Here is a 14254-nt window from a genome sequence, read left to right as displayed (position 1 = left end):
TATTACGTTTTGATATGTTACGGACTCACGGTAAACAACCAAGCAGTTCAATTTAAGGATGTCATTGGCCTACCGCGGCACGAGGCACAACCCACATGGGAGAAAGACGCGGCACAAGATAGGAATGGCATGGTACAATATTGTGGCAGGCTAGGCCGCATTTTTGGATTCGAAAAGGCACATCAATATCACAATTTATAAACCTAGGCACTAAGGCATGACACAACCAGACACAAAAGGCCTGCGAGCTTTGCCATGCTAGGACTCAGTTTCGGGTCTGGCTGACCCAGCCTAGTGTCATCGTTTTGTTCATAATGACCATAACACCAAACGAACTCAAAACAGAAGAAGCTGAGATCTGCAGAAAGGATCCACGTAACCGCAAGTACTGATGCAACCAGTACATGGAGCAATTTGCATTCATAAATGAATACTCCAGAGTTGAAGTCACCACCACATCCAAGAATGATACACTGTTGTACTACTGCAGTCTAAACAGCTGGAAAGTGAAAGCAGTTCCAACCCAGCAAGAGAGATAGTAGTAGTAGCCGTGCAGGTCAGAATTGCACTCATCTACAAGCCCAACAGAACAATGTAACAATGAGGGTGATGAATACAAAGAACTCATGAATGATCCCATACAGATAAAAATTGGGCTATTTTCTGAAGACCTTGGAGCTCCGAAACAATAGTTATCACCAGCAAAACCTAAAGTCACTTAGTCTTGCTAGTACACTACCATATGGTGCAGGTCTTATACCAAGACATACCACCAATTTGAACAAAATTGCAGATCAATCCTGGATATGAGACCCTGATAGTAGAATATGGCCAGAAAACTAGTTCAGCAGAAGACAGTTTTTTGAGGAGATAGTGCAAACTAAACATCTGGTTCGCTACACTCAAAAAGTGTTAAAATTGTGAGTAGTATCATTATGATGAATGTCAAGAACTCAAGCCACCAAGCAAACACACAAATTAATATTTCTCTAAGAATCAAATATGAACATATGAAAACCAAACACAAGCTTTCCTATTTGACTGACATCAGTGACATGACTGAGACGCAAGATACCAGGACAAAAAGGTGCCTTGGGACAGGGGAAGGGGGTAGTCGTTTTCAGCATAACTTGTAATCCAGTTATAGTCAGCAAATTATGAAGAATGAGTATCATCAGAAGGTCTAGGACAGGAAGCATAGAGTATCTTTCAAGGATTTGATGACATCTTGTTCAATCAATAAAAAAGAACCCTTCACTACATTACCTTAGTATGTTAACATGCTAAGCTATGCAACTGGATCTCCTGGTAGAACATGGATCCATGACGACAAAAAAAATAAACTCGCTGCAACATGATATAATAGTCAAAGTTTTCTCTGTATTACACGGTTTGACAATTCAGCTCACTGGAATGCCAAATAAAAGCATAAACTACAAAAACTACGTAAAATTCAAGGCTGAAGAACAAACTGAGTTGAAAACTTAATGTTGTCCGATGATCAAAATTTGAAACCGAATCAGTTTTCGACAGTCGTTCCTATGAACTCCATGACCAAGTACTGAACAAATTTCACAAATCATATAATTTCATTGGGAGCCTTGCACTACATCCAGCTACAGTCAAGAATAAATTCACACGTACGTTAAAATAAGAGAGCAACGATTCCTCATCTACATCAACAGTTGCTACAGAAGTTGCTAGATAAGTCAGAAAGATTTAACAATGTTGGCAGTAGTGAATACAAGAAAGGTAGCAATTTGAAGAAAAACACTTGATTATATTCAGTCAAATCTCATGTACATAAAAGGTGTATAGTTTGCAATCAATGGAACAATAATCTAAGATGTTCTTTCCACTATTGCCCAGCACAAAGATGCAAAACACTCATCTAAACCATCCCACCAATAAAATCTCTCAATTCAATCTTTGGCCACACCATATACAAGAAAATTAGAATTTCAAATTAGAGATGACCTTAAATGAGCCAAAAGAAAATCTACATAATACCAATTAGTCAAAAACTTCTTTCCAAGCTGGTGGAAGAAGAGCATAAAAGTTGTACCTTCCTAAATTGTTAGTAGATGTTGAACAAGTCATGGCTCCCAGATATCATACGGATCACAGAAACCCTTGTTCATATAGTGTCAGCCAAGTATACTATCATCTTGTTTCCAATCATATACATATACATTGTAAGTCCATAAATCTTTATACCAATTCAACACCTCCTGTTGGTACTGAACTCATCTGCAACGTTCTGCCATTACCAGGGGCAAGAAAGCGAACCGTGGGCAGAGAAGGATCAGTAACAGGTTCAATCTCAAGAAAGTCAAAATCATAAGCACCAGAACGCTTCAAACTCACAACAAATACAACAGCAATCCATCCCAACATTGTAAAGGCCCAGTAATTGTTCATCCCATGAATCAAACCCCATCCAATAGCATAACCAACAATAATTCCAGACAAATGCCCAAGAAAACTCGCTTGCGGGACAATAATCGACGTAAAGATCAGTGATTCAAATGGCGCAAAACTAATAGGAAGTGAAAGAAATCCAAACAAGCTCAACTTCGAAGACGGCTGCTTCACAGACAAAATAGTCATCCACCCAAAAACAACACAGGAATACCCAACAGCCGTTACTCGTCGAAAATGATCCAACTTAAGCCTATGAATCAAAACATGATACGCCCCTAATACCAAAACACCAGATAAAACAACCAACACAAGACTATAATGAAGATAAAACTGAAATCCAAGACCAATATCCCCTAATTGTTCCACAACACCAAGACTCCAAAGTGCACTCATATTAAAGACAAGATGAATGACACTAATGTGTGAAAATGCTGATGTTATAATCCTCCAATGATGCCCTTCAAGAGCAGTTTCATAGCTTAATCCTACATGTGAATACCCAATGTTTTTCTTTTGAATATAAAACCAAATTGCACTACAAAGTGCTATAATACAACTAGTTGCAGGTTTTTCCAATATCTCATAGAATAGTGGCTTTCCCATCTAATGAATTATGAACCCTTTTCTTTTCAAGAAAATTTGAGGCAATCCCAGTTCATAAAAAGCAATGAAATCCCACTAAATAAATCACAATCTAGGGTTTTTGGATAAAGATGAAATTATTGAATATTGACCCAGAGATCAAATTGGGCAATTAGAGGTGGTAAAGAACAGAAATTTGTGAAATGGGCACTGGAAGAAAAGTACCTTTTTCGACGAGTTTCAGTAGATTTTCCAAATTCAGCAATTGATTAAGCTTGCAAATTGAGGCCCGGAAAAGTTTGAGGGTAAATTAGGAAATGGAAAAGGGAGGAGTAGGGGTTTGAATTTAGTTGGCAACAAGGAATAGAAAGAATCACTTTAGACAAGACAGAATGAGAGAGTAAATAGCGCACCGACGATTTTCTGGAAGTTACTACATTTGATTTTGGCGTAACAGCTACTATATCTATATGGACGGACTTCCAGGGAGTTTCGTACTAATTTTAGAGGTTACCAGGGTCAGGCTCGGCCGGGCTTTTCCTCAATGAATGGGGCGCGTAAAGAGCCTGGAGGGAACGGCTCGAGTATTCGGATTGGATTTTGTTCCAAACGCGAGAAATTAGGACTTTATTTTGTTCCAAACTCGAGAAATTCGGACTTTTCGGCTCTAAAAAACATGTCCAAAGCTCGATTGTTTGTCCAAAATAAGGAGTTGGGTGATGTTAGTTTTCCGGATCTTGGGTCAGCTTGATTAAATTTATTTTGGTATTCCTACTTAACAATCTAAAGAAAATGTGAGTGAATTAGGTTTTGAGAAAAATTGTCAAAAATTAACTTGATTTAAAACCAACGCAAAATAAATCCTTAAAAATCGAATCTAGAAAAAAAATGTTGTTACTCGAGACTCGAACATCTGGAAGTTCTTGGGACGAAATCAACTAGACACGTTTTTTTACCAGATCAATTGAAATTTAGTACTATAGCAATAAGATGTGATCACTAGAGTTTGCAAATAATTTTAGGGCATGCCCACAAAAAATCATGTACCCTAAGAATTGCCCATTCCTACCCCATTTCATTAGGAGTAGAGACATTCCGCGCTAATTGTTGATCTTGCAAAAACTTTTAGTAGAACTGAAGAGGATAAATATATTGAAGCTAAATACACTTATATTGTCCATGTTTGATTCGCTCAAATTATTACTCCTAGCAACAGTTAAAATTTAAGGATGAGGGCACAAATCTAAAACGCTAAAATAATTTTCACAAGGAAAAATAGATCTAAAGCAAATAAATACATGTCTGCTTTTTCAAGATCAAAGCTGAAATAAAACCTCTATCAACAGTACCGAATACTAATTTATATATTTTTGATGAGGGCTAGATTCTAGAAGGAGAATTGCGCTTGAAGATCAGCGTCTCGTAAGGGCCAACCCAACCTAGCTTAAAAGCTAAAGGCCTACATCGAGATTAGGTTTGGTTAAGGGCTTAAGGCGAATCAACAGCCTCCAAAGTGCCTCTAGTTGAATTCAACCCTGAACCCGGAGCTTGTTAAATACAAAGCTCACCACTAGGCTAGCTCTGCTTGGTAGTAGTATTTTGTAATATATGCAAACACACACAAAAGTAAAACACGCGTTATAAATTCTAATAATATGCTGCCTGTTGCACTTTTCTTCTTTTGACAAACGAATCCACAAGAAAGAAGAAACTGAAATGGAAAATAAAATACAAAAACAAAAAAAGGACAAAGATAAACCTATAAAAAGGATAGCCTAAGAACGTTATGGCCAATTTAAAATCTTCTGCACAAGGTCGCCCGAAATGATTTTGTTACAGCAGCCTGAATCAGTCTTCCAAGTATAACAAAAATTGGAGTTGTATTGATGATAATTACGATGAATTCAAGAAGCTGCTGCAAGTAATCACGCAATATATGCGAGTCGTGTCAACATTAATGCTCTTGACTAGCAGCTGCAAATTTTCAAAAGTGAAACAGACAGATGATAAGTTGCATGCTGAGATTAGCGCAGCCATGAGATTGTAACAGACAAGAGACAACATGAACTGCCACAAATAGATGATAGAGCAACCATCGTCAATTCAAGCTAAGCGCTAGATTATGCATCAAAATGTCTGATCTGGCCCAATTTTCAGTCCAAAGATTAACCCCAAATACGTAAAAATAATGTATTCTTTCTGAAATATCAGAAACAAAAGAAAGTTTTCAAACTTTCGAAACATGAAGCAAACCTGGAAATCTAACCCTGTACATTTTCATCGCAACCTTTTTCCCCCCTCCCCCATCTCATAGGCGCTCACCAAGTCACATTATTAACCTTGTCATATGAAGTTATACTACGCAAAGTTCTTACAATACAAGTATCACAGCCTCACAGGATCTATTGGTGATCAAAGCAGACATCACAGACATTGTTTTAATTTACTTCTGTTGCAAAGCATAAATTCTTTTGACCACTCTCCCGGCAAACATTTTCCCCTCAACTACCAAACTCTAATATTCTTTTCATTTGGACATAATCATACAAGTCATGGGCCAAATATGCCTTCCACCAATTTATTTATTTTTACTTAGTTTGCTTAATTTCATATCTTTGCATGCATCTACAAAAGAATGCCAGATCCAGGGTCTATATGACACAGAGATGATGAAAGATTGCAGGATGCAGAATACTCATTTTTCTGATTTAGTAAAAGAAACTTCTCAAGTACTCATCAAAAAATAATCTTAAAAGAGCATGTCAAAGCATCAAAGCAAACTGCAAGTTTTGAGGATTAAAGTATTCTGGTATCGTTCTTTTATGCCAGAAATTTCCAGTTTAGTCCAGTCCTACATCCAATTGAGACCAAACTGGAACATGTCATAGAGCCCCATACCTATGATAACAAATGCATGCTCTCTATAAACTGGGAGGAACAGAAGAGCATTGAAGATAGTTACATTATAAAGATTTTATACCTTTAGCTGGTGTAGCTGATGGCTCATCCTGAGGCTTCATGGCAGGGAAAAGCAGAACTTCCTGTAACAACATATGCACACATGTGGTGAAGCCTCAAGCTAGGAAAAAATTTACAAGCATGCACTCAGACTCATATGCAGACCAACTGTGCACACAGCAGGAACAAGAAATGAACCTTTATATTCTGGGAATCTGTCAGCAACATTGTAAGTCGATCAATACCAATACCCCAACCACCAGTAGGGGGAAGCCCATACTCAAGAGCCGTACAGAATGTCTCATCCAAGGCCATTGCTTCATCATCACCTGATTGTCGATCCTGAAAAATGAAAATAAACTTTTAGAAAGATCAAAGGAATTGCAGGCTAAAATTCAGTGATTAAGAACAAGCTTTCAGCACCTTCAGTTGTTCAGCAAATCGCTGGCGCTGTACTACAGGATCATTCAATTCAGTGTACGCGTTGCAAAGCTGAGCAGCCAATAACAGACATTAGAATAATAAGGAAGACGACCGTTTGACAAAAGAAAGGTCAGACACATACCTCATGCTTGTTCACAAACAACTCAAAACGTTCAGTCAAGCCAGGCTTTGACCTGTGCCACTTAGCTAAAGGACTCATTATTTGTGGATGGTTTATGATGAAGGATGGATTAACGCAAGTTTCCTCCAAAAAGTGCCCTACCAACTGCAAACAATACAGAAGCAGAATAAGTTTCAAAAAAGAACAGGGGTAAGGTAAGGAACTGGGGAAGGATGCGGGCATGCGGCCACCCCAACAAGATATGAGATACACTTAATGGAACCAATGACATTAGGTCAAAGATTTGCATCAACCATAATTCAAGGAATCTTTGAGCCTGGACAATAAAGCAGCTAAGAAAGCCAAATTATTCTACACACATAGTATTGAAGAGCAAAGTAATATAATATAAAAACTCACTTTATCCAGCAACCGAGTTGTTGTCTGCGGTGGTGGGCATTTCACATCATATTTTGCACAGGCCTCGATCAGATATTTATTAGTTTCTTCACTAGCTAAATCCTTCGGTATGGACAAGTTTGCCACTTTCTCCAATCCCTCTATCATGTCAATCCTCCTGCAATTTCAAGGATTAGAGAGTATTAATATATACCATATATAAGAGAATACAATACAAAAGAAGACAGTAACAGGTAAAGAACCTGAAAGGCGGAGTAAAATCGATCTCAATTGGCTCCTTGTCTAGCCCATTTGCGTGATACTTGATGACATAGCCGCCAGTCAATTCCTTTACCATCCCTGTTACAGCCGGGTTAGTTAACCCAATGATATAGAATAATTCACCATGGATATCTATCCAATAGACGCTTACCACTCAACATCTCTTCAGTCCGCTCCATTATATCATTGTAATCTGCAAATGCCTCATAAAACTCACAAGTGGTGAACTCCGGGTTGTGTGTCAAGTCAATACCCTCATTCCTAAATTGCTTTCCAATTTCATAGACACGGTCTAAACCACCAACAACTAGCTCCTTCAGATAAAGTTCAGGAGCAATACGCATGAATAGCTTCATATTCAGGTCATTGTGATAGGTCATAAATGGGCGTGCAGCTGCACCTCCAGGAATCATGTTCATCATAGGTGTTTCAACCTGTTTAAGCAAAGGAATTAGATCTCTTTTGCATCAACTGTAACGACTGCTTCTCAAATACTCCAGTAGTGAAATATCATTTAGCCGATTTCCCAAGAAATACCACATACGTTCAAAAACAAATAACAGAGCACAATTTTCCAACAAGAAGTTCGAGAGTCAATTTTCCAGCAAGTTATAAGCATATACATAACCATCTTAGTTAAGAAAAAATAAGCAAAAGGACCCTAGAATAATAGTCTCATGAAGTAATAGTTTTTGTATCAGTTAATTACATTGTACCCATATGACCATATTGGTAGACAAGTGGAAGAATCATAGTTTTCCATAGTAATTCTGGGATGCTAGAAAGGAGAAGAAAGAGAGAAGAAGAAATATCTATCATGGAAGGCACTATAAAAGGTAAACTTTCACCCAGGGAAAAAAAACGCGGTCGCTGTCGCGTTCGCGGGAACGGTCGCGTTTTTGCGGGAACGGACTGTAGCGGGGGAATAGAACGTTTCGCGGCCGTCGCGGCGTGAATTTTTTAAAAAAATTCACACAAGCTTTGTTTTAACTTTGTTTTTCTTATATTTTATTTTTATACTGGAACGGTCGCGTTTTCGCGGGAACGGACTGTAGCGGGGGAATAGAACGTTTCGCGGCCGTCGCGGCGTGAATTTTTTAAAAAAATTCACACAAGCTTTGTTTTAACTTTGTTTTTCTTATATTTTATTTTTATACTATATCATGTCCAAAACAGTTATAAATACACTCTTTGGGGGTACTTTTGATGATATTTGAGCATACAATCCTTTACAAGAGCTCGTGTATAAGTAAAATGGAAGACAACCACTACCAAAAAGAATAGTGCAATTAAAAAATAGTAAATATGTGACTGAGGGTGGGAATAAAAAGAAAAAGAGAATAAAAAGAAAAGAGAATAAAAAATAAAAAAGGGAAGAAAAGAAGACAGAGAAAGAGATATTTTATCTCAATTCTCACGTGAGTCTGCAGTCACAGGAATAAAAAGAAAAAGAGAAGAAATAAGAAGAGAGAGAAAAGAAGAGGAAGAATTAGATCGACAAAGAGCGAAATAGATCACTAACCTGCTTCAACTACTACCGCCGTCCACCGGCAGCCGCAGGTATGTCAAAGACATTGTTTGGTGTGACCGGCGAGGTAGGGGGTGTCATTTACCTCCCACAGGCAATTAGGGTTTTCTATAAAATTAGGGTTTTCTATAAAATTAGGGTTTTCATTTTAGACTGCAATCTGAAGTAATTCAATGCAATTACTTGAGGGGTTTGTGTCGAATTAGAGTTTAAAGAAGCCAGGTAAGATTTAATTTGAGAAATTTAAGTAAGATTTATGCTTTTGTTCTCATATTTCCTTCTCTCCCTCGCGTTTTTTACACAAAGCGGCCAAGAAAACGTTCTAGAACGTCGCGAATCCGTTACGTAACGGCAGAACGGCCGAGTTTGGTGTGAATTTCCTTGCACCGTTCTAGAACGGGTTTTCTCGGAACGGCAACTCTCAAACCCGTTACAGAGCGCCCGTTCTAGAACGGAACGGGCGAGTTTTTCTTCCCTGCTTTCACCTAAGCTATACTTGATATCTTAACTCAATACATGAAATAGAATGAAATTCATTAAAAAAAACACTCGGATTTCCAATGCAATCAGCAATAATAGATATCCATTAATCAAGCTCTAAATGTTAAACACAGTCATCCATTAAGAGCTTTGACCAATTATCGACTCTAAGCCAACTGGCCCCAAAGCATATAAAAGTTTCTCCTTAAAGACAAAAGGAAAGCACAAATTTTGCAGCAGATTAGGATCAGAGACAGTTACCTCTATGAAACCTCGATCGTCAAGAAACCTCCTTATATATGAGATAACCCTTGATCGAGTTCTGAATATCTCTCTAACCTCACCATTCAACATCAAATCCAAGTATCGCTGGCGATAGCGGGTTTCCTACAAACAGAAAGTAGGCAAACTTGAAAACTAGCAACACCTTGAAGCACAGCAAATCCAATTTCACTCCAAAAACTTTCACCAACAAACATGGAATACGTAAAGACAAGGAAACAAAACAATGCTGCAACAGCATGCCTACACGAGGTAACTAATCCAAGATGCTGGCATTTATTACTTTTTTTAAATATACACTTTAGATAGGCAGATTTTTACACCCAGCATTTTTTATTAAAAAAAAACACTTCAAGCATAAGAATGGATTGTCATTTACCACATACGGATCTAAGTGGATAATAGTACTACTACAGCACACATCACTGTTACCATGGCATCCTGTACCCACAGTAAACAGATTACTGCCACAGCACACATCATTACTGGCATGACATTCTGAATTGCAAAAAAAAAAAAAAAAAAAGTCACCCAAGTCCAGGTCCTCACTTTAACTGTAATTCTGGCCTTGATGTCCATTCTGTTTACCCAAAATTCACCTAATACAAGGGAGTTTTCATGAGATACCCTGAACTTTTTAAGAATTCATGAGGTACCTTGCGTTTTGAATATTGCACCATGTGTCTCTAAGTTTTGTAACAAATCCACGATTTACCTATAACGACTATAAAATATTAAAAAAATGTCATTCATTAACCATGCAATCATTTCACCAGAACACCAACATTCGTTAAGATTGATGGAACTTGGAAGGGTTGAAGGGGTAATGAAACCTTATAAGTAACTGATTTTGGAATTCTGGTTAACTACTCTGGGGTTAATTCACGATATTTTTTATGTTTTGACAGTCATTAAGGGTATATAGCTGATCCGGTACTAACAGGTAACAATTGCCAAATAAAGCAAAAGAATGTTGACAGCCATAGGCCCATAAGAGGAGTGAAGGCCAGCTAAGTCATTTGGGTTTCTTTTTGTGTCAGATACATGGAACACTTGAGCTTGCCCTCTCTCAGGGTTTGGCACAAGCCCACAACTTGAAAACACCCTTCCCCCATTCACCTTTGCTGCCCCCATGATTCAATCCCTGGTCTGTAGGAAATGGCAGTAGTACCAACAGACTAAAGATATTCAGTAAGTCATTTCGGTTATTCTACTTTCTTTACCCTTTTGTTGGTATTTGAAGACAGTAAACACGAAAGTGAGTATCACATGCATTTTGGAAACTTGTCCTTCCACCATCTATAATAGAAAGGAATCATAAGAGTGGTATCTTGCGCATTTCTGAAACATGTAAAAACGAGCTCAAAGGTTTCTAAAATCAGGATGGTGTTTTGAGCACTTTACATTTTCGTTAGGAGGCATTTCTGAATGTTAGCCATTTCCAACACTTCGAAACACACCTCCCATGTCTGATGCTTCAGAGTGCTTTATAGTAAAACCAACCGGTATTCAAAGAATAAACTGACAAGAAAAAGAAGCTCAATTCCCCACCATGACACAGAACATGCAATCCACAAATGGATTTGATTATTGAATTTTGATAAAATAATCTAAAGGTCACAAATGATAGTGCTAACAGACAAGATAGCTAGGAGTTGAAAAGTTGAGAAATTAAGTTAGACTCATCACCCTTACATTGTTGATTCTAAATCAGCATTTAATGCAGCCACAGCATAATAGCAAAAAAATCTAGAGTTGGTCGACCAGCAATTAAAACTATGAACGTGGTGGTAAGAAAATAATAACAGAAAATAAATCAGGCATCAATTAAAAGTCACAGACAAGAGTTACAGGACTCTGATCAAAGGCAAGGGCCTGTAGGCTGTAGCTCCTAAATTAAATAAACCACAAAGGAAACAGCAAGCATTAAGATTTTCAATTTCACAACTAATTTAGTACCTGATCCTTCAAGATGTACAACTCAGGATTTCTTGTACTTCCTGGGACCCAAGAATCACCTTTCTGAGACAGAATAACAAGTTAGATCTAGAAAGCTGGAAAAGTACCTGAACTCAGGAAATATGATATTACCTTTACATTGGCATTCTCTGAAGCAGCACCAGCCTTTTGTCTTGGCATCATATGGAGGCAATGAGATAATTCGACAAAAGACTTCGGGAAGATACTTAGCTCCCCTCTCTTAGATTTCCCTGAATCCAAAGATGACACGTCAATAAATGGAAAAAAATCAGTAAGATTGAGGACTCACAGTGCACAGATAACCTCCGAGAAAATTGTGGGGAAATTTTTTTTAAAAACAAAAATGAGGAACTAAATTTTGAAGTGAACTGAGATTGCACTTTCAAATCTTTCCTAAAATCACAAGGCAGTGAATTGAAATTCAAACTTCCATAGTTCCCAACATTTGGGAGTTCCAAAAAACTAAGCGTTTCCAAAAAGGCTACTAATTGCATTACACTGATAACTTAAATCAATTTCAAGTAGAAACATCCATCAGCTACAAGTCATCATTTCCCAAAAGATTGATACACACACGCGCAGAAAAGGGGGAAATTTTTCAGCAATTAAACAAACAGAAAATGTAAAAAACCATAAAACAGTGCAGATCATTGAGTACAAAGATGGTCCAAGTCCTAAAACACAAACCTGGGTATCCAGTTACACCAACAATATCACCACGTTTCACAGAAGCATGGAACTTAGAAAATTCAACTTCGTCAAGGTCAGAAGTCCTGCAAAAATAAAAATAAAAATAAAAATAAAAAGCAAAACAAGTTTAATAAGAAGCACATGAAAAACAAAAACATAACGACCCCGGTAATGTAGAATTACTTTATGTGTAGGGTGTCATCAAACAAAGTTATAATTTATCTACCAAATAACACAAATATTACATATCCTCCTTATTTAATCCCACCAACGGTTCCAAGCAAGAGCAATACATGAACACATTATGTAAAAGCACACAAGGATTAAAAGATGGAGATAATTCAAGTACTAGTTACCTAGCATCAGCCATCACTTGGACTTTGGCACCACTGCCATGCAAATCATAAAAGAAAAGCTTTGAAGAGGACGCACGCTTGCTCATGATCCTCCCTTCAAAGACAAAGCAGTACATTCATTAACAAAACCACTAATAACTAGACCTTCAACACCCCAAAAGAATTAGAAAGAAAATTCCAGCCTCGCCTACCAGCTAATGATACTTGCACATCCTCAAGATGATCCCCATTGTTCAACCCACCATACTTCTCTATGTATCCAGCTATACTCAATGTAACATGAAACTTGTGTGGGTATGGATTGATTCCAGCTGCCTTCTGCGCATCCAGGAATTTCACCCTATTCTCAAAGTATTGCTGTTGGTAAAAGAAAAACCCACAAGTTCAACAAACATTCAAGCATTTCTTCTAATAACCATAAACTAATAATTAAAATCACGAAAAATATGAACCAAGTTACATACAGTAGGGTCCATATCCTCATCATCAGCAACTTGAGACTTTTGACCCTGAGAGCTCGGCATTGCAGCCTACACAGAATAATTACAAGAAAATTAAACTACAAATTGAATAACTCTTCTATGCAAATATTCACCAAGTAAATGATGTTACACCATTCATTAAGAATAAGAAAGGCAAATGACCATTTGATTAATTCAACTCCATTCCAACGCATATACAAACAAATTATTCATACTTCCCTGTTCTTCTATAATTGCACCACTCTAACTCTAACTTTCAAGCTCACCAACATATATCTTTAACGATTAATATCTTTAAAATTCAGTTATTACAAATGATAAAAAGCTAATATCATAATAACATGTTTTTATTTTTAATTTAACTAGTACTCCAGATGAACAATATAAAAGTCGAAATGTTGCAATTGTATTAAAATGATGATCACATTCATAGTAATAAACTCCAAATTTTACAAATTCGGAAATTACAATTACCTGCTTAGCAGCTTTCTCCTCCTCCTTCTTGCGACGCTCTTCTTCTTTCTGCTTGTTCTTCAACTGCTTCTTCAACGCACTAATTCCACACAAACAGAGAATAATTAGTACAAAAAATGCAAGCATAAAAACGGAAGAAATGATGCAGATAATTGAATGAAAGTATACTTTTTGCTAAGAGTTTCAGATTCCTGAGAATTAGGGTTAGAATCCATTGACAAATTAGCGACAGATTTCGCAGCATCATCGGCAGAATTCTCCATGTTTGATGGAGAAAAAGAAGAAGAAAGAGAGCGGAGGAGAGAGAAAGAGTGTTGTTGACGCAGAAGAACGGCGCTGAGAGTGGTGGAGTGAGACAGAGAAGGTGTTAGGGGTTTGGGTTTGAGTATGAGTTTGGGCTTTAAAATTTGTTTGATGATGATATTCATGAAGAGAAAGTGGTTGTATTTGTCAATGTTCAACTTATATTGGCCCAGTTCAATTCTTTTTTCTTGTTTAATTCGTGATCCCCAAGTTAATAGGTTGGGAATGTGTTATTTTTTTACTGTAATTAAAGCTGGTTAATGGAAGATTAGATCTAATTTTGCTTCATGGACAAGGTAAAGAAATGTTTAGTCAATGAAAACTATATTTTGTGGAGTACTTTATTTAGTAAATGAGGGACATGTGATAGCTTAGTGAAATAACATCTTGAATTTTACAATCCGTTTTGTAGTTGGTTATAAATAGTGGTAATGGAAATGATATTATGTGTAAATTTGTGAAAAATATCATTGTCCATTCCTATTGGTAA

The 14254-nt window shown here is 37.3% G+C and overlaps 2 protein-coding genes across 4 annotated transcripts; both read right to left on the bottom strand.

The window, feature by feature from the left end:
- Positions 1 to 3463, bottom strand: LOC104888832 (RHOMBOID-like protein 13). 3 transcript variants are annotated; one of them, XR_008968756.1, is made up of 2 exons: positions 2066 to 3463; positions 1 to 573 (listed from the first exon to the last, which is right to left on the bottom strand). XR_008968756.1 is itself a non-coding variant. In XM_010673930.4 (1 exon), the coding sequence occupies exon 1, from the start codon at positions 3025 to 3027 to the stop codon at positions 2212 to 2214; it is 816 nt and encodes a 271-aa protein (XP_010672232.2). In that variant the 5' UTR covers positions 3028 to 3463; the 3' UTR covers positions 1760 to 2211. The 3 variants fall into 3 exon arrangements, 1 of the variants encoding a protein (XP_010672232.2); XR_008968757.1 differs by lacking the exon at positions 1 to 573 and adding an exon at positions 758 to 896; XM_010673930.4 differs by lacking the exon at positions 1 to 573 and having other exon boundaries at positions 1760 to 3463.
- Positions 3464 to 4633: 1170 nt separating this feature from the next.
- Positions 4634 to 13876, bottom strand: LOC104888830 (lysine--tRNA ligase). The gene is made up of 17 exons (XM_010673929.4): positions 13630 to 13876; positions 13462 to 13540; positions 12970 to 13035; positions 12697 to 12862; positions 12506 to 12599; positions 12147 to 12232; positions 11571 to 11689; positions 11439 to 11501; positions 9459 to 9584; positions 7341 to 7623; positions 7171 to 7267; positions 6929 to 7085; positions 6530 to 6673; positions 6388 to 6456; positions 6163 to 6306; positions 5987 to 6047; positions 4634 to 4980 (listed from the first exon to the last, which is right to left on the bottom strand). Exons 1-17 carry the CDS (start codon positions 13722 to 13724, stop codon positions 4961 to 4963), a joined length of 1869 nt encoding a protein of 622 aa, XP_010672231.1. The 5' UTR covers positions 13725 to 13876; the 3' UTR covers positions 4634 to 4960.
- Positions 13877 to 14254: the final 378 nt, after the last annotated feature.

Source organism: Beta vulgaris, chromosome 3 (genome assembly GCF_026745355.1).
Source record: "Beta vulgaris subsp. vulgaris cultivar EL10 chromosome 3, EL10.2, whole genome shotgun sequence".
NCBI classification, from domain to species: Eukaryota; Viridiplantae; Streptophyta; class Magnoliopsida; order Caryophyllales; family Amaranthaceae; genus Beta; species Beta vulgaris.
This window is presented reverse-complemented; position numbering and strand designations above follow the sequence as displayed.